Source organism: Protopterus annectens, chromosome 13.part0 (genome assembly GCF_019279795.1).
Source record: "Protopterus annectens isolate FY-2018-M chromosome 13.part0, PAN1.0, whole genome shotgun sequence".
Classification (NCBI taxonomy): domain Eukaryota; kingdom Metazoa; phylum Chordata; order Ceratodontiformes; family Protopteridae; genus Protopterus; species Protopterus annectens.
Window position 1 is genome coordinate 1,328,497,059 of NC_056747.1, and position 26,868 is coordinate 1,328,523,926.

At 41.0% G+C, this 26,868-nt stretch overlaps 1 protein-coding gene across 1 annotated transcript in view; it reads left to right on the forward strand.

The window, feature by feature from the left end:
• MRPL45 (mitochondrial ribosomal protein L45) overlaps positions 1-26,868 on the forward strand; it is a 435,766-nt gene that overhangs the window by 88,704 nt on the left and 320,194 nt on the right. The window contains exon 2 of the mRNA XM_044055353.1: positions 7,983-8,181. Coding sequence (XP_043911288.1) covers positions 7,983-8,181 — 199 coding nt within the window. The remainder of the gene's footprint in view (positions 1-7,982; positions 8,182-26,868) is intronic.

A 26,868-nucleotide genomic window follows, 5' to 3' on the forward strand; every position in this document is an offset into this window, starting at 1 on the left:
AAATAGACAGTGTTTTAAAGTGCTTTTATTGTATTTCTTTTTCTGATTAAAAAAAAAAGGTTTTCTGTACTAGTGGTGTTTACCGAGAACTGATGCTTGTCTTCCCTGGGAAGTAGGCACCATTTTCAACTTGACCATGGAACAGGCTACCTGTCCCATGGTCGGTTGTTCTTCCACCCACAATAAGACAAAAAATAAGCAAACGGCTTTTGCCACCACAGCAGGCTAGCAATTTGCCTCAGTCACAAGTGGTTGACTCTGCTGTGGCCATTTACCCTAGATCCCTCTGGTATAGCACCTACAACCACTATGGACTGGGGGTTAGCCACGTCCTCTCTGGCTGTTGGGATCCCCTCAGTAGGCAAGGGAGATCCAGTTTTGTCACTCTTGGGAGAAGGAACAGAAAAGGTTGCCCTGTTGTGGCACAATGCTGTGCCCACCCATGGAGAAGCAGCTGTTGCCATTAGTAACATGGTTGGCCCAATTTTTCCTGTCAAAATGAAACCGAAAGTCAAGCATATATGTACTCCTCAAATTTCTTTGGATAAGAGTAGTTTATTGGGTCTAGCTCAGGGTTTAATTCAGGCTACTGATCCCTCTTGTAAAGTAGTTTCTGGTAAAAGAAAGAAGAGGTCCTCTTTTCCTGGAGAGATTCAAAATTCTGAGACCGAACAATAACTAGGACAAATACAGGGCTTTTTCTTCAAATTTCTGATTTTAGACTGAGAAATGAGCTCCGTTTCTGATTCTCTCTGTAGGGGTTTCTCCTTCTCTGAGACTGTTGCAAGAATGTGTCGGTGTTTTCAGTGGGAGAACGCACTGAGGTTTCTCGGCCCCTCAGAAAGTAATCTGAGTTGTTATAGAAGAAATTTCCAGAACCTGTACCCCTTCTTCCTATCCTCTCAACTTTAGAGGATGTGTTTTATTGCCAGCAGTATTCCGGATGGCCATCTGCTTCTAAAAAGAGACAAGATGTATAAAATTTATAATTCTTGGAAATTTGTATACACTATTCCCAAACCTGACCCAACAGCTATAGCTTCAGTTGACCCCACTGGAGCCAAGTTAGTTAATCCCAATCCTAATTTATTTATTTATTTGCAGTTTATTAACCAGGAAAGTCCATTGGGCTGAATTGAGCTCATTTTCAATGGAGGACTGGGGAGAAACGTTCCACATACAATATTACAATAGTTAAAAACTAATAAAAACTAGCAAAAATATTACATGACTTAAAAGTAACAGAAACAGATTGACAAAGTAAAAGTAATAAAGCATTTTGTGGTATATACCATAACAAGTAAAACCAAAATCACGGAAGCAGTCCACCAGCTAAAACACCAGAACGCTTTATTCAGTAGTGCAAAGAACAAATCCACAGAAAACGTAAACGCTATTTAAAAAACACACAGTATGCTGCCTCCAAAAGCATGTAAGACTTCATCAGACAACCATAAAATCTCTAAAAACACATAATATACTCTCATGTGGTTTAAGCCAACCAATAGAAATTCATTGCTTTGTAATTTCATTACATAAATCTGTTCAAAAAGGCTCATTAAAATCGAACTATCAATTAAAACACACTTTGATGTTCATCATAATAAGTTTAAAAAACCTTTTCTCCCTTATTTAAAATCCAGTTCTTCACAATAAATATAATTTAAAAACATATAAGCAAATAAATACATATGTTATATATAAAAACTACTAATACTATTGTTTAAAAATTCCTTTCCTTTATATTATATCCTGAAAGACTCACTGTTTGAATAGCACCATCTGCTGTTCCTAGAGAGCTATTGCTAGTACAAATTAAATTCTAGCTGCTCTCAGTTTTAACACTGAAGTTAAAGATATATGATCATTAAGCCCTGGGCTATTTGTTGCATCTAATAAAATCTGCCACCAAAGCTCTTTAAATTCTAGTCTTTCTTCCCAAAGGCCTCCCCTTGTTTCCTTTTTAACCTGTTCTAACACAAAGAAGAAGAATCGAGCATTATTACAATCTAATGTGTGCTTAAATAGAGCATTTGTTTCTTTTTTCTTTGATATCTCATAGATATGTTCGTAAATTCTCTTCTTCAATGCTCTTTCAGTCTTCCCCACATAATATGAATTACATTCTAAGCACATAGCTAAGTATACTACCCCTTGTGAATCACAGTTAAAATAACCAGAGGCATAAATATTTATATCCCTAGCTGGTAGCAAAATCTCTATCTTATTACTAATGTATGGGCACTGATTACAGTGTCCACACTGATATGTTCCATATTTTTTATTAAATGGTAACATTTTAATAGAAATTTCATTATTATTTACATTATTATTCTCCAGCAAATTTTTTATGCATCTACCATTTTTGTACACTATTTTAGGAATCTCTTTTTTTATATTCAAAATATCAGAGAAGGAAATAAAATTGCTCCATTCTTTCTGAAAATCTTTTTCACTTTAGTATTAAAAGTATTAAACTCCATTACCAATGCCGAATTGTACTGAACCTCATCTTTGACACCTACATTGTTGCTCTCAACAGGAGATTCCAAATTATTTTCATTGGTAGTCAATTCTATGCCTTTTATTGGTTTATATTTTATTAATCTATTCTGTTCTACTTCTTTTCTAATATTAGAAATAAATTCATGTGGGTAGCCCCTGGCTAAAAACATTCCCTCCAGTGTATTACATTCCTTAAAAAAAATCATCGTTCTTACTAGTCATGCGACACCCCCTCACAAATTGTCCCTTGACAATATTCTTTTTACAATGTGGGGGGTGTGCGCTAGTGAAATGTAAGAAGGAATTACAGAAGGTACTTTTCCTAAAAACCTTAGTTTCAAAATCCATATTATTCAAGTTCTTATATATTTCCACGTCCAAATATTGTAATCTATCAGTGGACATGGTATATGTAAATCTTAAGAAATTGGTAGTGTTCTGGATATAATTAAAAAACTCCAGAAATTTCTCACTACCCCCCGTCCAGAAAATAACTATGTCGTCTAAAAAACGTCTATAAAGTGTCCAATATTGTGCATATCCGGAATTAAGGACAAAATTTGATTCCCATGCTGCTAGCACGATATTAGCATAGGTGGGTGCGCAAGCCGCACCCATTGCTACACCACTAATTTGCTGGTAATATTCATCATTAAATACAATGAAATTATTCCTTAATACAACTTCAACCAATGCTACTGCTGCAACTTTTTCTGAATGTGTCAATTTTTTGTCAAAAAAAAACTCATACCTTCATGATGAGGTATACATGAAAATAAATCAATGACATCAATTGTCACAAAAATAAGATCATTAGTAAGTAACTCAGAATTAATGTCCCTCAGCAGGTCCCAAGAATCTTTTAATATATATTTATTAGTGGTACAAATATGTTTTGTTATAATATCCACGTATTTAGCCAAAGTAATAGTCTTGGAACCATCAGCTGCTACTATCGGTCTTAAGGGCGGGTCACTAACATTTTTATGTACCTTCGGTATCCCAAAGATAATAGGTATCTTAGGTTTAGGTGCATATAAAAATTGATGCAGCTTAACATCTATAATGCCTTCCAAAAGCATATTATCTAAAATATTATCTATTTTTTGATAAGCCAATTGAACTTCATTCAAGGAAACTATTCTATATTTTTTATCATCACCTAGAATCATATTCATTTTTCCATCGTAGATAATATTTTCCATGATAACCACCCCTCCCCCTTTATCCGGTTTCATAATTCTAACTTGATTATTAAACCTTAACTCATTCAACATCTTAGATTCTTCTTCTGTAATATTATGCTCTTTAACTATAAATTTAAATTCTTCTCTAATTTTCTTCTCCAATATAGAATCTAAGTTTTTTATTTGGGGGTGATAGGGTGGATAAAACGTACTTTTTCTAGTTAGCATGCTTTGTTGGGAACCAACGTCCAAATTCCTAGGGGGTAGTGTAACCTGTAGATTCACCTTCCTTAAGAACAACTTCATATCTATTATAGTCTGAACTAGGTCGCCTTTCATGTTAGGAATAAATTTGAATCCTTTACTCAGGACATCAAAGTGTATTTTGTTAATAGAAATATTACTGAAATTATAAATAGAAAAATTATTAAGTGTGTGAGTAGTTCCTGTGTGTAGGATACCTACATCCAACTCATCATATATTGTTAATCTGGGAACAGGAGCCATATTCTGTACAGAGAATGCAGTCTCCATAGGGGAACAAATGGGGGTGGGGTTAAGGGTATTTGTAGAATTATCTAATATCTCCCTCTCCCTCTTCTCCCTCCCCTCCACTGAAAATTTTGGAACCATTTATTATTGCCATGTTGCACTGTTTCATTTGTCAATGGTGGAAATTCAGTATCATAATCCATCCACTCATATTCCTCGCCAGGTATATTTCTAGAACCATTTTTGATGTTACTCTTGTTGTAACTCACTCTGCTATTATGTTCCCATTTCATAGCAGGTGGTTTAGGGTAACTCACATTATTTTGGTATTCTTCAATATCCCTCCTTAATTTCTTGATCTTTCTTTGTTCTAATAAACTACATTTAGCATCTATTTCTGATCCAATGCTAAAGTATCTTTCTTTTTCACTTTTAATTTCAAACAACATGTCCTTCTTAATAAAACCATCCAAAACTATAATCTCCTGTTCCAAATTTTCTAATTTTCTATTGCTCTCTTTAATAATGAGCCTCAAAATACTAATACCACAATCATTAAAAACATTAATAAGTTCTGTATGGAATGGTGTACCGGGTTCTACATTATTAGGGTACTTCCAAACCCTTAAACCCTTTGGTACAATTTTTTGTTTAATACATTCCGTAAGATAACAGTTCTCTATATTCAAAGATTTGTATCTGTGCATCAGTCCAGCTAATTTATCAATTTTCAGAGCATGAGTCACCATCCACTGGTGCACCATCCTCTGCTCTGTGTAAATTAATATTCATGGGATTTTTCAACCATTCTATTAAGTTGAAATTGTCAGAAATAGTGGGAACAGTACCTGAGGCTTTAGAGCCTAAACAGTTTCTCTGGTTACTTCGGACATCAGCCAAAACCCGACTCTCGTTACAGCTGAGGCGCTCATTAGATGTATGTAAAGCCAGGGGTGTATTAGCAGGATTGAAGTTGCTACCGTTCGGTTCCGCTTCCTCCATCCGCACAGGGGTCTGTTCAAGGTAATGCCTTTTCCTTTTGTGTTTGGAAAGCCCGACTCCTTCCGTCCCTTCGGACATGCCATCACCCTCGTTGCTTCTTCTGTTAACAACCAATGCCGAACAGAGTGGGGTAAGAAGCTCAATCAGCTCAGTCAACTGTCCAATTAATTTACAGGACCATAACAAACCATTCTGGGAATAGAAGAATAAATTAATCTTTCTAACAAGAGTGGGAAAGTCATTGATAATTAATGGAAAAAAGTGTATACTTCAACTTTGATTTTTTTCAGAATTTTGAATTGTCGGACTTGTGTGTATCTGCAGTTTCTTCTTGTGAGGAAAAAATCTGCTTTTAATAGCTTAGTTTGTTCTATTGCACAGGTCACTACTCATTGTTTGTAGTGTGTGTATGACTCTGTTGATACTTCTACGGCTATGGCCACTAATACTGTTTTTTAAGGAGATTTTGCATAGTTGCAATCGCAGAACCTCCCAGATGTTAAAAATGAGATATTAAAATTTGCCTTGGATAGAATTTGTGCTTGCCCCTCTGCTGAGATGATCAGAGAATCTTTGGATTTTTAGGCCTCCTTTTCCAGATTGTCCAAGGAATTTTTGTATATCCTCATCCAGATTTAGTGAAAAACAGAATACCTGAATTTTGTTGATATGGTTTAAACAGACATTTACAAAGAAATGGCAACTTGGCAAGAGGGTTCCAAAAAGAACTCTCGAACCTCCCAAAACGGCAAGTCAAGAGACCTTGCCCCCTCCTCCTAGCCTGGCCATTTTTTTTTTTCTTTCAGAAAGTTTGACTCTCCATTTTTCTCTTTTTGGCAACAGATTATTTCAGACATGGCCTCTGAAAAATCATTTGTCACAGTTACATATGGCAGTGAGAAGAAATTCTTCCTTTCCAGAGGACATTCCTCATCCATGAGTTCAGACTGTCTTGTTTTCCTGTTTTTCATCACATGTTTTTCATCACATGCTGTCCAAGGAGTGATGGAACCAGTTCCTAAAAGTGAGGGAGAAAGGATACTCCATACCTTGGATGTCCACAGACATCTCGGGTTCTGTTTTGATAACTAAATATTTCAGATCTTCAGTTCAGCTGTTTATTTCTAGTGAAGGTAAGGAGGGACAACCTGTGCCAAAACAGGCTATTTCCAAAGAGGTTGTCTAAGGATATTGATTACCTTTGTATACTTACCATAACAAAACTATTCTAGGCAGGGTCAAGGCCCATTTTTTTAAGCCTTGGCCTTATCTGCGGCTTTTTGGAAAAGGTTGGATTCTAAAAGTGTTCTAGAAGCTGCCACTTGGTTCTCTGTACATATGTTCACAAAGCAGTATAAAGTTGATTCCTTCTGTAGGTCCAGCTCAGGTTTGCTAGAACTGTTTTCCAGGGGTATCTTCCTCCTCCCAAATGTAGTTAACTAAAGTAATCTACCCATACAGCTAAGGCTACTGCAGCAGTGATCACTGTGCTGAACATAGTACAGTTGTATAAGTTGAACTTACCATAACTGTAGATGTTTGAATGATCACTGCTGCAGTGTAGCCGTTCCCTCCATCTATTTTTGGTGTGTGTGTTTTATTTCCAGTGTGTAGACTTTTTATTTTTGTTCCTAGCATTGCATTTTCAAGGCTTAGCCTCCCTCTTAGTGCTGGCAAGAAAGCTTTTAGTCGGCGTATCTTGAGCTGCTTTACAGTTTAAGCATGTGGAAGGTGTCTTGAAACTTTGCAATGTGGCCAGCTGTTGTATCCTTGGCAGGGTATGACTCACAATGAGGTGTTTGTGTAATGTGCAAAGGAGATGTAGCAGGTGGGGTAAGATAAGAATTTTTTGCACTTATTTTTTTTAGGGGGGGTTGCTGCTGTGATGTCAAAGACAAGCACACTGATTGCAGAGAGCAGTTGGTGTGCATGTTGTAAGTCCAACATTACCCACAATCAGTTGTGACTATTAAGCAAAAGGTAGAAACACCCATATTGTCTGCTCCACTAAGTGTAGACAACAAGTAAAGTTAGCAGCAAGGAGGAAGACAAACCCACCCTCCCCAGTGACCAGCATAACACCCACCCAAACACATTCTTATATAAACAGTAGGATGCATGCAGACTCCTGAGTCTCTTCCCCCAACCCCCACAAAAAATAAAAAGTGGCAAAGACTACATTATGCCTAATGTACCGTACATGTGTTGGACGTGTAAGAACCAAACAGTTGCATAGTACACTGGGAAGCCATCCCCATTCGAAGGACAGAGTGGGAAAAAATAACTATTGAAGCAAGAAGTTTTTAGATAATAATGCCATTATTTAAACAGGTAGGCAGTCTCTCATTTTTTTTTTTTTTTTGATCATTCAGACTTTACCCTCATTGTCAGACTGTGCTAGCTGTGAGTAAACTCAGCATTATCCACCCCCTGTCATGGATTATTACTAAAAGAGCTTAACAGTGTGAAGGGGACACAAATGTGTCAGCTTCTATAGAGAGTGAGGTGTCATTTCTTCAGCTCAGCATTGGCTGGTGAAGATTTTCTAAGGATCATGTGCAAAAAGATATAATTTTATAGAGCTAAGCATTTCAGCTGAATGCTAGTATGTAGAATTTACTTTTTTCAGTCTTAAGTATTTGGATGCTGAAGAGCAGAATAAATATGATTTGTAAGAAGTAATTGTTTATCTGTTGGATTTTTTTGTTCTAATTCGACTCCATGAGATATGTGTCGGTTAAAGGATCTATAATCTTGGAGTAAATACACTGTAATCGTTTTGTATCTCCTGTTTAGCTGCTGCTGTCCCTGCTGAGCCCTTCCAGGATTTTTCTGCCATGCTTTTCTCAGGTCAGAACCAAGAGGAGACACTTTATTCCTCCAGCAGTTGATAAAAAACAGACGACTATCTTTGATCAGGAGGCCAAAGCTAGAGCAGCTGGGCTTGTAGTGAGCCAACAGTATGCTGAGCGCACTATCAACATAGCCTGCACAGGTACGATTTGTGCTTTGCATGTGATCGAGTACAGTACTCTGTCATGCATGTTTGTTGACATTCTTGAAAGAGTTTTTTTGTGCACCATAACTTAAAAGTTTGTAATAAAATCATAGTACAGACCTTGTTTGTACTGCAGATACGTGTAATAAGCTTTGCCCCCTTTTATTAAGAATTCCAATATTTCTGTGAATTATTTGCTTCCCTTGGTAAAACGTTAACTTAGAATTGGTTGAGTGCATTTACCCTCTTTACATTTGTACCTGCATTTTGTTTGCACTGGTCTGTGCTTAATCAATGATATAAGATTTTTCTTAGTTTTGTATTGGGGCAATCTGATTTTCTAAGTATCAGAAAACATAATTAAACATTTCTGATTTAAGCTGACAGTAGAGTATCTGCTTTGATACCCATGACTAATTGAACTCACCTGTCACTCTGTTCCCCTCTGCTCCTACTTTTCCTGGACAATTTGACTGTAAACTTCTCATGATGCTCATACCACTCTTTCCGTAAACTTCTCACAATGCTCGCACCACTCTTTATCAATAATTCCTCTATTTCCCCTACCCCGTCATTGCTCCAGTCCCCTGTTTTTCCAACTCCACTCTCTTGTGTTTCATAATCTCCCACTGTGCCACCTCTATCCTTTTATTCTGCCTGTCTGTAGTCTGCATCCTCCTCAGTCAGTATAATTTCTCTTCCAAGATTTTGTACACAGACTGCTGTGCACCATACTTTGTTGATATTTAATATTTCAGTTGATTGGCAGATAATTAAGTTTATATGTTTATGTATTTCTGTGTTTGTTAATGTATTTGTAAAAACTTTTTTGATTTTTCAAGTTACAAATGAGGCATGGGTCATGCCTTAGAGGTGTCCTTGGACCAATGCACTAAGTGCTTAAATTCAGAAATAATTATTTAGTACAGTACTTCTGCCACCAAACTTTGCAGTTGCTGTGAAAATATTGGTATTTAGCAGGGGTAATTTATAAACTTTTAACTGAGCTGAGGGACCCTTCTCATTCATGAATTGTGCCAGGAAGAGGTTTTTTTTGTATGTACAGAGTAGAATATATGTTGACAGATCGAAATGCGCAAGCATTGAAGTACATTTCTAAAATGCACTTATTGACAAATTCAAAGCATCAAGCATGCATTGATTGCAAAATGAAAATGAATGCTTTCCTTTGGCAATTGGTTAACCAAAACCCTACCACTAACTTCAGACCCACACACACACACACACACACACACACACACACACACACACACACACACACACCACAGTCCCAGTACCTGTCCCTGACTAGTCTGCCCCTCCGATGGTTCCCCCCACCCATGATCCCTATAGTAGCTGAAATGCCATTACGGCACATGTGTAGTTGCCCTGGTGTTCGTTGTCCTTCCCCATCCCATGATCCCAGTATGGCTGTTGGTGCCATTTTGACAATTCAATGCAGAGTAATCCCTGGTGTCTTATGGCTCTCCTGTTGCCAGCTCTCGTATTATGGTCATTTTCACTCTAGTGGTGGGGCAGACTGTGCTAATCTAGACGGCCAAGCGATTTCTTGAATTTCTCTGAGTGTAGATGCCATACTGGAGGCAGTGCTGGGAGAAGGAGTACTTGGCTAGTTAGCATGTGCCTCTCCCACAGACCGCTTCATTACCATTTAGCACAATCTCAAAGCCAGCCCTAATCAGTACGACACATCTTCATGCGGAGCACTATGCAGCACAGTGTTAGAGCCATTGCTGCATATGAGAAGGTTACCGTGACGCATACACAAAGGTGTACATGTTGTAGTATCTTATGACTGCCCCCCCCCCCCCCCCCCACACACACACACACACACACACACACAAACACACATTCTCATTAGGGCCATTGCTGCATATAGGTTCATAGGTAAGTACTAGGCTATCTGCCCATGGGCATTTATAAGCCTAGCCACAGAGTGATGGCTTTCGCCTCCCCATTAGATTAGTAACCTGGGCCTCTGTCAACAGGGCTCCTGAAGTGATCCCAGGGTAGAACTTACGATTACCCATCCACTCATCAAGATTTCTCTTGAAAAGGGTCAGGTCGAATATGGATTGGGATTCTATTCCAGAGAGCGGGGAGTCGCTGCGACAGGAATCTATCCCTCCAGCATGTCCTGTTTATTGTTGTACATAGGTTCAAGTCGCTAGAACGAGTGATTCTGAGGGATCTCGTTTTTTTGAGGTGAAGCATGTCCATTAGTTCAGGGTTTGACATGGCCCTATAGGTCAGACATAGGTCACCTCTGAGAAGATGGTAAGCTACTGAAAAGAGCTGGAGCTTTTTTAGTCGTGCTTCATAGGGCAATTGTTTAAGGCCCTTAATCCTCTTAGTGAGGTACTTCTGTGGTCTTTCTAGTTGTTGCAGGTGTCTAGTGAGGTACATCCCAAATGGGGCATTGTACTCTATTATGGGCCTAATGAATGAGGAGTAAAGGGGCACAATCACCTCCTTGGATCTGGATGAGAAATCCTTTGTGATCAGGTGTGCCACATAGAAGGATTTCCTGACCGTTTTGGCTATGTCGTTATCAAAGGAGAGCATGCTATCTACTTGGGTACCCAGGTCCCTAATTGCTTCATCTGTACTTAGTGGATTCCCATCTGTGTGGCAGTTTGTAGGTACTTTGTTTTTCCCAAATGGGATTACTATGCATTTTTTTGCATTTAGCTTGAGGCCGTGACTTTGACACCAGGTGTTTGTCTCTGTGAGACCCTTTTGCAGGATGTCTGTGTCAGCTGGAGAGTCATTTATTGCACCCAATTTACAGTCATCTCTGAACTTGGTTAGCCACAGTCCCTCCACCTTTGCCTGTACTTCAGAGAAATATATACCGAACAGGAAGGGTCCCAGGACTGAGCCCTGTGGGACTCCGCTTGTGACTGGTGTAGAGTCAGACATGGCGCCTGCCACTCTTACCATGTGGGTTCTGTCTGAGAGCCAATTGGCAACCCATCTCGTGACATAGGGGTTAATATTTAAGCTGGTGAGTTTGTCTGTGATTCCTGAGTGTGGGATGGTGTCGAACGCCTTAGCGAGGTCCAGATATGCTGTGTGGACCACCTTCCCTTCATCTATGGCCTTGGTGACTGTTTCGAAGAAGTCGACCAAGTTCAGGAGGCAAGATCTGCCTTTAACAAAGCCGAACTGGGTGGGGTCCAGTGTCTGGAGGTACCCAATGTCCCTGTTAATGAGCTCCATGATAATGCGTTCCATGGCTTTGCAGACCAAGCTAGTCAAGTTTATAAGGCGATAGTTCCCAGGGTCAGTTGTGGCACCACCTTTGTGGAGTGGTACGACTGTTGCTGTTCACCATTCTTTGGGTACATAGCCTGTAGAGAGGCTGAGTTTGAATAGTGATTTGAGATGGGGGGGTTAGTTCATTTTGAAGCTCATGTAAGACACAACCTGGGATAGCATCTGGTCCCATTGATGCTGTGTATTTGGCCTTTGCAAGGGCTGTCTTTACTTATGTGTCTGAGATATCTGGAGCGCCACATTCTTCTGGGATAGGTGCTAGCCCCTTTGGTGGAGAGGGAGGGGTGAAGTTTGCACTGAACTTGTCAGCCAAGATGTTGGGAATGTCTGTTGGTTCAGTGTATATATGGCCATTATGCATTAGCTCAGAGCATATCTGAGAGTTTGCCCCTAGACTCTTGACATAGTTAAAGAAGGCCTTGTGGTTATCCTTAAGAGTCATTGGCTATTTTTCTTTCGAAGTTGGCCTTGGATGATTTAATGAGGGAGCGCAGTTTTTTACTGATGTTAATCAGAGATGCCTTCTTATTTTGGGATTTTGTTCTATCTTTCTGGAGTTTCCTCCTCCTGTTGTAAAGTTTATTTATGGCCGGGGTCCACCAGACTGGCTTCCTCTTTTTTGAGGAGTTGGTTTTGGTTTTACTTGGGATGGCTCGGTCCATGCGTCCTTGAAGGTGTTCATAGAATGCACCTGTAAAGGATTCTGCCGATGGGTCATCATTTTCCATTTGATTGGGAGCTTTGAAACTTCCCACCTCGGTCTTGAGGAGTGTGAAGTTGGCTTTAGAGAAGTTTTTTACCTTGATTTCCTTGACTGGTGGGGGCGGTTGGGAAGTGGATATCCAGTGTGATTAGTTTGTGATCTGATCTTACCAATGACGAGTTTACCTCCGGTGTGGAACATAGGTTCCCCATGTTGGTGATGACCAGGTCCCGTATGTTGTCACCTCTTGTGGGAGTGGTGACCAGCTGTTCAAGGGCATTTGAGTTTATAAACTCAAAGAAGCATTGGGCTAGGGCGTTTGAGCTTGAGTAGTTTTCCCAGTCAATGTTTGAATAGTTGAAGTCATCCAGTAGCATGGTGTTGGGTAGAGTCTTCATACTTTCTAATGTTCTCAGGAATGCTGCGTTAGCGTCCTGAGACAAGGTGGGAGATCTGTAGCAAGCTATAAATTGAACAATCAATTTACCCGCTGTCAATTGCACTTGGATGGTCTCAGATTCCCCGTGCTGTGCTACTAACCTGGAGGTGTGGGTGTTCTTGATGAATATGGACACACCCCCTCCTTTTGTGTTCCGGTCCTGGTTTTGGGACCTAAACGTATGGTAGGAGTTATAGCCTGGTAGTGCTGGGGTGCTCTCTGGAGCCTTGAACCAGATTTCTGTCACTGCACATACGTTGATTTCTTCCATACTAAGGAGAGCCTTGAGTGCGTGCATTTTGAGGTGTAGACTTCTGGCGTTGAGCAGCATTACCCTCAGTTTTTTGTTTATTATTGTTGCTTATAGAGGCGGGTTTGTCTTTTGAGCCTTGCCTAAAAAAGGCAGTATTGGGGCGGCAAGAGTCTTGCCAGTATTCGAAAGCCCAGGGGCGACAGGTGCAAGCTGTCTCTGGCGAAGCAACGTGGCTTGTCAAGCATGTCGTCCCAGGCTGACAAGTACTGGATCCCCTTTGAATGACACCAGTAGTTTAACCAATTGTTGAAACTGATCATTTTTTCTTCGTATGCTGGCATCATTTTGGGTGAGGGCAGGATGCTACTCAGAGTCAGTCATACCAGCCTGGGCTACATGGTCAGAGAGCTCTTCCATGTCTCTTTTCATGTAGTCCAGGGAGGTACGTCTCAGGTCATTTACACCAACATGTACAATGACAGAGTCATATTTGTACTTTCGTAGAGTGACTTGAGTGCATGTGTTATGTGGCAGATTCTGGCACCCGACAGGCAGCTTACGGTAACCTTCTCCTTGTTTAGTCTAGTGAGTGGGACGTCTGTGTGCCTGATGATAGAATCACCAATTACTAGTGTGTTATTTAGCCTTAGGAACTGTTTTTCCTTGGCACACTGACGTTGTGACATATGTGTTACCTGGTTTCTGTTGTGGGGTGGGGGTTGCTTGGGTGTATGCTTGGGAGGTCTCTGTTGTTTAGGCAGGTTCTTATTTAGAGCCTCCGAGTATGTTTTTGCGTGTTTCTGAGAGTTGTTTTCTGGTGCAGCTATGGCTGGTCTATGTGAGTCTGGTAATGTGGTGCTAGTGTTGCCCTTCTCCTTGTGACTGGTTGATCCAGTCGTGGGTTGAGAAAGCTTGGCCTCCAGTTTGGCTGTGTAGCTGCATCTCTCACATATGTTTGTGTTGGTTGGGAGGAGGAGGAGGGGGTTGTCTGTGTACATGAGGCAATTGTAACATTGCCTCTGGATGCCCAGTTTCACTAGCTGGACCAGAGAGCACACCTGAAGCTGTCCCTTGAACATGCCTGAATAGATGGTTGGGACTTTATTGCTGATTGGATGAGTAAAGAGCCTTATACTTCGTGAGTATAGGGCTGAAGTGCAAGCTGTAAGCTAGTGCTAGTTTTAGTGAGTTTTAGTAAGTGCTGGTCTTAAATTGCCTTATTCCTAGTGCTGGGTTGAAGTGTTTCAAGTTTCAAGGGAAAAACTGAAGTGCCGACTTCGTGGAGCCTGGAATAGTTTAACCGCAGCTAAACAGCGCTGCGCGGTGCGCAAAACCGCGCTAAGCAGTTTTTATACCAGGGAGATCAAAAAGGATAAAAATTAGCCCAAAATGGCCAATGAGCTACAAGTTGCTGGGCTGGGACCACTCCTAGAGGGACAGATAGGCTGCTCAGAACAGATAGGCTGCTCAGAGTTCCCTCTCACTCAGTGTGAACAGCCACCTAACTATCCAAGTATAATATGGGCAACACAGGAACCTTTACCACAGTCCTGGATTCAGCAAAGCCTGAAAACTGGACTAGACTAGTTCAGAAAGGCGGGAAAACAAGGATTTTTTTTTCAGAAACAGAAATGCAGAGCTTAAATTACTTTAAATACACAGAGGAGGCTAGCACACTGAGTGTGTAGCCTGCGACTGTGTTACAGGTAACTTAAATGCAAAAACGACAAACAGTAACTTTTTTTCAAGTGAAACAAGGAAATAAGTACAGTAAGCAATGCAGATATCACTAGGGATCCACAGAAGCGCTGAAAAGCCGCGTTTTAGGTGGAATTAGCGTTTCAGGGAAATAACAAGCAAACAAGCATACAAACAAAGCTAGATTCAGCAGGCCTGGATCTAGTCTATGCTACAGCAAACAAGGTGTATCAATTTCAGTAAGAAACAGTTCAAATATGCAGGCACTATAAGCCTTTAACCAGAAATTCCCAGCTCAGAAGGGCAGAGTCCAGCCTGTCCTCCCACAAGAGTGCAGACCACGAACCCTCTTAATGTAAAATAACTGGCCTGAAGCCCAAGTGCTTAAACCAGAACGAATACACTTTTAGAATAACAGACACTGAGCCCTCAATCAGCAGTTCCCAACTTAGAAGGATGTAAGCTACCTGTGCTGCCACCACAGTGCAGGCCACAAACCTTCCTAATGTAAAAACAACTGGTCTGAAGCCCAAGTGCTTAATCCAAAAGACTTAGAATGATAGCTACACTTTAATCAAGTTACTACCAAGCAGTAATAAATACAATTGAGTACTTTAAAGAATGCCTGGATTAGTGCTCAAGTTATACAAACAAAGCTAGGATTCAGCAGGCCTGGATCTAGTCTATGCTACAGCAAACAAGGTGTACCAATTTCAGTAATAAGCAGTTCAAATATGCAGGCACTATAAGCCTTTAACCAGAAATTCCCAGCTCAGAAGGGCAGAGTCCAGCCTCTCCTCCCACAAGAGTGCAGACCACGAACCCTCTTAATGTAAAATAACTGGCCTGAAGCCCAAGTGCTTAAACCAGAACTAATACACTTTTAGAATAACAGACACTGAGCCCTCAATCAGCAGTTCCCAACTTAGAAGGATGTAGGCTACCTGTTCTGCCACTACAGTGCAGACCACAAACCTTCTTAATGTAAAACAACTGGTCTGAAGCCCAAGTGCTTAAACTAAAAGGCTTAGAATGAGTTACACCAAGCAGTAATAAATACATGAAGGTGTACATGTCGTGCTATTTTACTGAGGTATTAAAATGTTATGAAAGTTAAGAAAAATTAATCGCAGCACTCCTGTATTCGTTCAGATCTGAGCATGTGTTTAGTTGCAGAAATACAAGCATTATTTGCGAAATTCATCCATTAAATAAAAATACAGTAGCTTAGGCTAAGACTACATGTGTCTGTGGGAAATTTCTGATTATTATCTGTTCCTGCTGATACTATACAGCTATTTTTGAATTGCTTATTTTTGCACTGTTTATGTAATTATAGAAATACATATATTGGTGCAGTGGTTAGCGTTGCCCCCTCACAGCAAGAGGTTCAGCTGGGGTGCCTTCTGTGCAGAGTCTGCATGTCTTCCTTGTGGTTGTGTGGGTTTCCTCCGGGTGCTCCGGTTTCCTCCCACATCCCAAAGACATGCTGTAAGTGGATTGTACACTCTAAATTGGCCCTAGGCATGAGTGCGTGTGTGTGTGCCTTCTGTGGAAGGTTGGGCGCTGGGCTGGCAACTCGACACCATAAAACTCCACTGCCAATCATGAGCGGACAGGTGATCCGCTGTGGCGATCCTTAACTGGGAAGAAGCCGAAAGATAGAAATACGTATATTGTTACAGTCACCATTGTAAGTGTTACATTTTGCATGGGAATCTTCATTTGTTTTCTACAAACCTGCTTTTTCATTGAATTCTGCTCAGTAATATTTAACTTGCTTTTCATGGCATGTTAAAATTGCAGGAAATACAAAATTATATGTTATTTTAGAAGATGATTGTCACTGTTGAAGTGACTCCCTGACCCCCTGTGCAAAAATGGGAAAAAGGGACTGTGGATGGATGAATGGCCCAATTACTCTTCATATGTGTGTATACTGTGCATCCTTTGAATTGTGTCATTGGTTTCTCTCACCGCATGCCATAAATTTCTAAATCCCTGTCTTTTGGTAATATTACAGAACTTCATCAGCATTAACCACCTTTCCCCATTTTGTACATGGACTTAAGATGTTGCATCAGTAGTGACCATCACCTAAAGCCAATGTTCTTTCCTCGGGGTGGTTAACCCTACTTATTTTAATACTGCCTATTTTTTAACAGATGGCAAATAAATGTTAATTTAACATTTCTAGCACTGCGCAGATCCTGAAGAGGTCTCAAGAGCTTGTTCTTTCTGTTTGTCTTTTACTTAAATCACTTTTTAGTTAGCAGATCTAAGAGACTCTCTCTCTCTCTCTCTGATGTGCTCCCTGTGGAAGGAATAAAGACACCTTGTTGAACGTTTTAAGTAATTTATTCAGTTAAATAGGTAGATGGATCAGTGTTCTTGTTCTAACTTACATTAGAACAAGAACACTTGTCCATCTACCTGCACGTTAGAGCAAGAACACTCATCATTCAGCCTACTCATTAGAACAACAACACTAATCCATCTGCCTGCCTTAGAACAAGAACACTCATACATCTACCTACTTCAGAACAAACGCACTCGTCCATCTATCTACTTAACTAAATAAACTAATTGAAAGTTTAACAAGACGTCTGTATTCCTGCCATAGGGAAAGGGTATCCGAGAGAGAGAGAGTCTCCAAGATCTGCAAACTAAAGTAATTTTATGTGGACTAATCCTTTTGTACTCTGTTTCCTGTTAGTCCTGTCACCCTCTGGATCTTAGATAGGATATTAGTCCTGTCACCCTCTGGGTCACACATAGGATAACCAGACCTGACTCAAGCCTTCTAGATTACCCCTGTCTTCCTTAAAGCAAGGACGAATGACTGAAAGGGATACCACTGTAAAACAAACGGGCTGTTCATTGCTGAAATTTTCCAATCCTAAGTGCAAATGTGCAAGATGGGCTTATTAATTGCTGTGTATGGTCAGCATTTTCATTTTGCTGTAAACAGTCCATTTTACACAAGGTTTGCCTTTAAATGGATCCATCTCTAGGGAGCAGCCTTACTGCATGACAGCAGACTGTAGTTGTCTGTAGGTAGTGTGGAGGGAAGTACTTAAACTTGAGATGTGTGAGAGCAACTTCACTGCATGACAGCCGATTTGTAGCACTCTAGGTAGCATGTGGAAGTGCTTACACCTGCAGGGAGCAGCTTTATTGTGCAACAGATGGCTGTGGTCGACTGTAGATAGCTTGAGGGAGAGCGGCTAACCTTGAGACAACTTTGAGGAACAGCCTCATTGAATGACAGCTGATTGTATTTGTCCCCAGGTAACGTGGCAGGAGAGTGACTAAGTCATTGGGGAGCAGGTTTGCTGTACAACAGCCCAGACTGTAATTGTCTGTAGCCGACATGGAAGGGAGTGCCTATATCTTCAGGGAGCAGCTACGCTGTATGACAGCAGAGTGTAAGTGTCTCTGGGTAACCTGGGAAAGTGGATGTAAATTTATGGAGCAGTGAAATAAAGTTCTGAAGCCTATTTTTTTAGATATTCCAAACTAACGTCCTCTGGGAGATAAGGATGTCTTCACTGAGAATGAGTTGAAATCTTAAAAGGTTTGCTGCAGTCACAACTGGGAAATCTTTCTTACCTTAATGTTTTATGCAGTACTAATGTCCTTGCAGCACTGTAAGTCATTCTTTTTTTGTTTTATTCTACCACATCATTCCCTGGTGGGGGTGGCCATACTGACTTTATTCAGTTTTTTAGGTGGGATTTCTTTATCACTCAAAAATCTCTACCCTCACAGATGATTACATTTATAGTGACCAAACCCCCTCCTTTTGTCTGTTCTAGTGATTAATGTGGAATGACAGCACTCTGAATTACTGCTTAGTTTCATATTGTGTAGACAGAGTGCCCAGTAATGTATTATTCTGGTGATGCACTTCTCTGTTGTGTTCTTTGGTATGTGTTAGACCTCTTGTCATGAACCCCTTTTTTACAGTATTGTAGAGCTAGGAATTCATTTGTTGTAAAGACGTTCCTTATTTACTTTTTCATATTTTTTGTTTTATCTTCACTTTCCAGCCTCATCTGCTCTGCTGTCTGATACTACTCAGTAGTAGATTTGTAAGTCCCAGAAAAACCTTTGAGGGTTCATGCCCCAGTGTTAAGAAAATAATACATCTCTGAATGACAAAGTAAAAGAGCTGTCGGTCACAAGAGACTCCCTAGATTTATGACCCCTCTAAGGGGGAAAGATGAAGTAGGTGTTTGCCCATCAAAAGTTAATGAGCCATGGGTATGAATGCTTAAAGAAGTTACTGGGAGAGTTTGTCCATACCCAGCATGCTCTGGACTGTGGAAACTGAATAGCATAGATAAGTTACAAAAGGTTAGCTGCAGAGTTATGGCTTATTTATATGTGAAAGTATAGAGATTATTTTGTAGGGCGAAAAATATACTTTGGGAATAGGAAATGTTGCATTCAGGATTTAGTCGGCCTTTTGTAGCTTGTGTAATATTGGCGGTAGTAGTCTAAAGGATGGGAAATGAAATGTTAAGAAAATAATGCATCTCTGAATGACAAAGTAAAAGAGCTGTCGGTCACAAGAGACTCCCTAGATTTATGACCCCTCTAGGGGGGAAAGATGAAGTAGGTGTTTGCCTACTTACTTCAAAAACTTAAACCTTCTACCCCCTCAGCTGACAATCTACCAGGGGAATACCTCCAACTAGGTGCCACAGCTATTGCCTACCCCATCTCTATACTTATTAATAGAACAATTAAAGAAAGTACTATTCCATCTATCTGGAAAATCTCACATATTATTCCCATTCACAAAGGAGGTGATTCTGCTGATTACTCAAACTACCGTCCCATAGCTCTACTATCTCCACTGGCTAAAATTATGGAAAAATGTATCCATAAACAATTAATTTCCCACCTTATCCACCATAATCTCTTATCCAACTGTCAGCATGGCTTTCCTTTCCACAGTACTACCACTGCCCTTCTTTCCTTTACCAACTGTATCAACAAAAATCGCAACAATAATTCCCTGTCATCAGCACTCTTTGATAATTCTGCCCTGAACTGGTTTACATCCTACCTGGATAACGCTGTACTGTGGCAGAATAATCTTTCTGAACTTCTTCCTACATCCCTGAGTCCCACACAGCTCTCATCTTAGGTCCACTACTATTCTCCATTTTTATCAATGATCTACATCTCTGTTCCTTCTCCACCTGCATACAATATGCTGACGACTCCACAATCATTTGTTCAGCGTCTTCCCAAACTGAACTTCTTTCTCTCACAAAAATCATTCACAACTATAGAAAATGGTTCTTAAACCATTCTCTTCTCCTCAACCCAAAAAAAAACAAATTATTACTCTTTACACCCTCACACTCATCTCCACCTCTTCAGTTTACCTTGAAATCTAATAATGGTACCATTATATTTCCTGAAACTACCACCAAACTTCTTGGTATCACAATAGATAACCAATTAAAATTCAACACTCACATACACACTGCAATACAATCTACTAACAAAAAACTAGGATCCCTGTACAGAATCAAACAATTTCTTACTCCACTAGCCAGAACTACAATTTCAAGAACTCACTTAATCTCTACCCTATTATATGCCTCCCCCATTTACACCAACTTGTCTCAAAACAATCTTAAGAAACTAGCCAAATCATATAACAACATCGCCAGGTTTGCCACTAACTCACCATATAGGACACATCACTGTCAGAACCTTAAACAACTAGGTTGGCTAGAGTTACCTCACCTTTTACAATTCAACCAACTTATTATTGCCCATAAAGTCCTTCATCAACCCAATAACACCCCAACTCTCACACTCATAACACCATATTCCAACCTAAATACTAATAAAATGCAGATGCAAACATCTTTCTCTTATAACTCTGCAGGAGACTCTCTTTTCTAACTTTGTTGGGAAAATATGGAACCACTTACCTACTGACCTCACAGCTATTACATCTCTCCTCTATTCAAATCTAACCTTAAACATTTCCTCTCCAACCACTGGTTATGTTCTTGTAATAACCCTGACTAATCTCTCCTCTCTTGCTTTTCCTATGTACTACCCTGTTTTCCTTCATACTTTCAATTTAAAACCTATTTCTTAGAACTGCTTTACTCACTGTCCTTTTACTCTTTAGCTTCACAACCTAACCCACCTACCTAACTATCCTTACAAGTCTTGTCTTATCCTGAATGATGTCTCTTCTATCCTTAATTTCCCTACCTCCTCTCTACTATTTTCCTTCCTATCATTTGAATATAATTAATTCCCATTGTGCTATGTACCAATCTTATTTTTCATAATGTATTGTGATATATTATTGTACTGTAAATCAATCAAACTTGTGATATTAAATGTGTTGTGTACTTGGAGCTTTTCTCCTCGGGCCTCCACTGAAAAAGGACATGTATCCAGTTGGACTAGCCCGGTCAACAAATGTAAAATAAATAAAAATAAACATTCAACCAGTCTGTGTTTTTAGAAGTACTGAGACTAAGGAAAGCAAATAATCCATTTTAACATTTGGGAATTTGGTAGGGAGTGTGGAGGAGTGAAACACTGTGGCTTATCGTTGCGTAGAGAAGCTCTTTACTTCATTCTCTTGATCTGTCCGACTCGTTACAGAATATATTTTATAAGGCCACCTTGGCAAGTTAGATAAATTAGCCTAAGTTAGGACTTTGACAAGCAGTTTTACTGTGTCCCTATGTTCATCCCGTGTCACCATTTTTAATACATTCCTGTGTTCGTTCCATCTCATTGCTCACTAAGGTTTTTCTGATGCAGGTTTCTACTTTGTCATCTCTGGTAGCCCCACATTTTGCTTGACCGTGTGGTTTTTTGCCATGAATCATACTATTTGATGTTCAGTTGCTCCCAAATGATTACTTTTAAATGTGCTGTTATTTCTCCTGAGATGGTTCCACACCACCAAGCCTCTCTCTCGGAGTTCTGCCTATTTAATAGGAGAACTTATCCAGGTATATAGGGCATTTAGAGACCACTACCTCTGGGAATGTTTGGGGTTACCAAAAAGTAGTAGAGTATCATCAGACAATCTATGTGGGAGATTCTGTAGGAGTGAGAAGTGTAGTTCTCTGAGAGAGTAGCTGCTGCATAGAACAGACTATTAAATTACATTAAAGTACTGGTTTACATATTTTAAGAAAAACCTGGACACTTATTATGGGAGCAAGTATTTTGGTATAATGGCAAGCTAGAAGGGCATTAATGCCCGTGCTTAAAATGTTTGTACACATGTATGTATGTATGTATGTATGTATATATGCAAGTAAGGCATTGAGCATAATTTGTTCTTTGGTTATAAGTGCAGCTAAGGTGTTGTAGTAAAGGTGTGCCATTGGCAGTGTTGCATCTTTAAGTGTTCACTGTTATTTTTCATATCAGATGTTCTTCGTGTTTCACTGTTGCAGTCATTACATTTGGGTAATCCTGCTGGCAGGTTGCCCTCAGTCGGCCTGAATTCCAAAGTCCTGGGTCCTGCGTCGGCTGCTGTCGCCTCTTCCCTGACGTCAGGTCGTCAGGGGTATAAATGATGCAGCCGACACCATTTTCTTTAGTCTTTCTTGCCGCGCGGTGCCCAAAGCAGAAGCAGTTTGCAAGTGCCGGTCGGCCAACTCCTGAGATTTCGTGTTCGAGTTTCAGATCCGAAGTCCTCAATAAAGCTAAGTACCCCATTGGGGAAACTTTTTTCTTGCTCCAGACTGATGTCAGAAAAAGTAAATAATTGTATTTCTTGTGGAAAGCAAATACCTCATAAGGATTTTCATTCTTACTGTATTCCTTGCCTAGGCCCTGATCACAACGTTTCTGGTTGTCGGTTTTGTGCTAGATTTAACCAACGCACTATTAAGCGTCGGTATGATTTTGCTTTAAACTATTTTGGACGCCGGTTTAATTATCCAGAAATGTCGTCGGATAGCCATCCGACTACCGGAGTTCACAAAAAACGCAAAGAAAAGGAGAGAGATGGACAACAGAGGCCCAAAACCGATGACAAAGCTTCTCCTAAGCCAGTCGCCGGTTCTCAGTGAGGCACTTTCACAGCCCCTGACGCCCGCTACTTTAGAGTCGCAGGCCGCTACCGACTCCCACTTGGAGTCGGCCATGCCGCTGTGAAACTCAAGGTATTGGAGCCTCGGATACTATTCCTTCAGATGGGTCCGGAGCCGCTGAGCAGGCACCGACTTCTGAGGGTGTATTCAGACCTAAACATCTTTACATTAAACCGACTTCAGCTTCAAAGGCAAAGACTAAAGCACCTTCTAAAGCAAAGAAACAAACTCAAGAGCCATGTGGTCAGGCCTCTATGCCCAAAAAACAGATGCTCAAAATGGCCGAAGACTTGATTACCTTGATCAGGGGTTCCCATCCCCCTCCTGATAAGAGGCCTAGGCAGGAGACTTGACTATGAATCTTCAGATCAGGTTTCCATTTCTTCTGATTCCGCTTCTGATCATGAATATTCTCCCCCCCCCCCCCCCCCCATGAGGATTCTGATGCTGAAGAATCTATACCTTCAGCTTCTCCTCCAGAGGACTATTCTTTTGGGGAAACCTTGCATACTATGAGGGAGCATTTCCACTGGGAGAGCCAAGATTTTTCAGAATCTAAAAAGAGGCTCAGGGATTTCCTCCTACTACCCCAACACAGGCCACTAGCCATTCCACTTGTGTTAGACATTGTAGATGTGTTTTCAGAGTCTAATCTTACCCCTGACTCCTTACCTCCAGCTCCAGTTAAGCCTGACAGATATTACAGGGTTCCTGACTCTCATAAATTCCTTTTTAAAAACCATGCTGCAGACCCAGAAACTAAAAGGAGTTAAGGCTTCCACTGCAAAAAAAACTACCTCCTCTGACAGATTCTAGGGCACTGGATAAATGGGGAAAAAAGGTTTACACATCTGCTACCTTAGCTGTAAGGGCCTTAAACTGTCAGTTTCATATGCTCAAATATCAGCAACATGTCATGGCATTGCTTAAACAGAAAATGTTGTTAAACTCTGAATGTGCAGAAAACAAGGAAATGCAGGATTTATTGCATGCAGCTGAACAAGTTGGAAAGCATACTTTGCAATGTGGTTTTGATTCTTTGGAGGCCTCCTGCAGGGCCGCAGTTACAGGTTCTGTAATTAGGAGGCATGCTTGGTTAAAGGAACAAAATCTGCCTGATCATGTCAAAGTTAAATTATTAGATGCACCTTTACAGCATGATACTTTGTTTGGTGTTTAAGGCAGAAGAGGTGTTAAAGAAAATGGAAGACAAAGCTAAATCTATGCAAACTGTCAAAGATTTTTTACAAGTACATCCACCTAGGTTTAGTAGAAACTGACCAACAAAGAATTGGTCCTTTCCTGTGTCAGACAGACCTCAAAGGTGCAGACCCAGACACCCTAGAGGCAGGTCCCAGGCGCAAGGTTCATACAGGTCAAAGCAATGGGGTGCTTCTACCTCCAAAGTTGGAGAAGACAAATCACAACCATACAGGAAATAGTCCCAATGACTTCCCCCTGCCTGCACCAAGCACTTATCTCCTGGCAGCACCCTTAGGAGGAAAATTAGCACTTTTTTCTCAAAATTGGCACATCATAACCCAGGACAAGTGGGTTCTAAATATCGTGTCACAATGCTACAAGTTCCATTTCCATACCCTGCCAACGGCAAATGGCTGTCCAGATCTGCCAAAAAATCAATGGGTAGAGGCACAAAAACAAGTCTCATCCCTCATGGACATGGGGGCCATTCAACAAGTACCAGAGCAAGAGCAGAGACAAGGATTTTACTCGACTGTTCTTGGTACCCAGAAAGGACAAGGCCTGGAGGCCAATACTGGACCTATCTATTCTGAACACATTCCTGGATATACCAACATTCAAGATGTTGACTTTGCAGCAGCTTCTGCCCATGCTGGGCAAGAACGCTTGGCTTGTGACTTTAGACCTAAAAGAGGCATACCTGCATGTCTCAGTCAGACAAATATGCAGAAGATACCTCAGATTCAAGGCTGGCTCGATGCATTACCAATTCTCTGCACTGCCCTTTGGCTTATCTACTGCACCCAGGCCCTTGACAAAGTGCCTAGCACCAGTAATTGCATTCTGCAGACAGAGGAATACAAATATATCCTTACTTGGACGACTGTCTAATTCAAGCAGAGAACAAGGAAATTCTTCTGCAACATCTGGCGTTTGTGAAAAGGCTTCTTAACATACCTAGGGTACACAGTCAATGAAAATAAATCAAAACTAGTACCCTCTCAAGAGATAATATTCCTGGGTGCAAGCTTAAATACAACTGCCAAGATGGCTTATCTCACGCCAGACAAACAAAGGCAACTGACTACCTATTTCAAAATGTTGGCAACAAAGGCCCAGTTATCTGCAAGAAAAATTCTGCAGGCTTTGGGATTCATGGCATCCTGCATCCTACTAATTCCATATGCAAGACTGCATATGAGGAAACTTCAATGGTACCTAAAAAGTGTTTGGACTCAACATTGACACAGCCTGGAAACTATGATTACTCTCATTCCCTGCCTGCAACAAGAGTTTCGATGGTGGGCAAAGGCTTGTCACCAAAACAAGGGACAGCCATTCACATTACCCCCAGCCAGGCAGACACTAGATGCATCAGATTATGCCTGGGGGGCCCACATGGCAGGAAGATGCATTCAGGGCACATGGATCTCAAACCAAACGCATCTACATATCAATCAAAAGGAGATGCTAGCTGTTCAAAATGCGCTGACAGCCTTCAGGGACCTACTTCATCCGGGACAACTACTGATAAAGACAGACAACACCACGGTCATGTGGTATATAAACAAGCAGGGGGGCACACACTCTTACCCCATTTGCCGACTAGCCATGACTTTGTGGGACATAGCATTGACTTACCAAGTACATCTGCAGGCACAATTCCTGCCAGGAAGGAAAAATACTCTGGCAGACGAACTAAGCAGAAACCTCATGGATCCCCACGAGTGGCAGCTGGATCCACAAGTTTTCAGCATGATAACAAGGAAATGGGGATGCCCGGACATAGATCTATTCACCTCCCCTCACAACTACCAACTAAAAAGATTCTGCACAAGGATTTATCACATACAAGCATGGAAAGTGGACGCTCTATCAGTATATGCCTTTCCCCCACTGCCTCTCCTCCCCAAGGTACTCCTAAAAGTCAGACAGGAGAAACCAAAGATGATACTGATTGCCCCAGACTGGCCCGGCCAGTACTGGTATCCAATACTAAGGAACTTGTCTCAATGCCCAGCTTGGGCCTTACCTCAAATACCTCATCTACTGTCCCAGCAAAACAATCAGATCCTGCACAGCCAACTCAGGACTTTAAACCTGGCAGCATGGCGGATAATGTAGTCATACAAAACACACCTCTCAGTAAAGCTGTGATGGATGTCATTTTGGAAGCCAGAAAGCCTAGTACTAGAAAATCTTATGCTGGAAAATGGAAGATATTCTGTGCTTGGAACCAGGCACAAGGAACTGATACAGCTGTGCCAAATATTCCTCAGATTTTGCAATATTTAACTGAGATGCTGGACAAAGGCCTATCTTTTTTATCTATTAAAATTCATGCCTCTGCCATTTTGGCTCATTACAATACAGAGCCACCAATCTTTTCTCATCCCTTATTAAAGCAGTACCTCAGAGGAGCCAAAAATTTAAGGCCTCCAAGGAGATCACCAATGCCTGCATGGGACCTCCACTATGTCTTGGAAAAACTCACCCAACCTCCTTTTGAGCCAGCCACTACTGGTGATATAAAGTTTTTATCTTGGAAAACAGCTGTGCTCCTAGCAATAACGTCTGCAAGACGAGTTTCAGAGCTACAGGCACTCATGGCTGTGGAACCTTTGCAGGGTCTCCCTGAGGACAAACACAACATTTATGCCTAAGGTAGTGTCCAGTGTGGCTCTTAACCAAACTATTCATCTGCCAACTTTTTATCCAAATCCATAGAACAAGGGGGAGAGAATTCTGCAGTCTTTGGACGTACACAGACAGCTTAGATTCTACTTGGACAGAACCAAAGTTTTCAGAAAGACAGAGCAATTACTAGTGGCATATGCTGCAGGATCACAAGGAAAGGCCATCTCAAAGCAGACTATTTCAAAGTGGATAGGCCACTGCATTCGTTTCTGCTACTTACACTATGGCAAGCTAGTGACAAAGGACATTAGGCCACATTCAACCAGAGCTGCAGCCACTTCAGCAG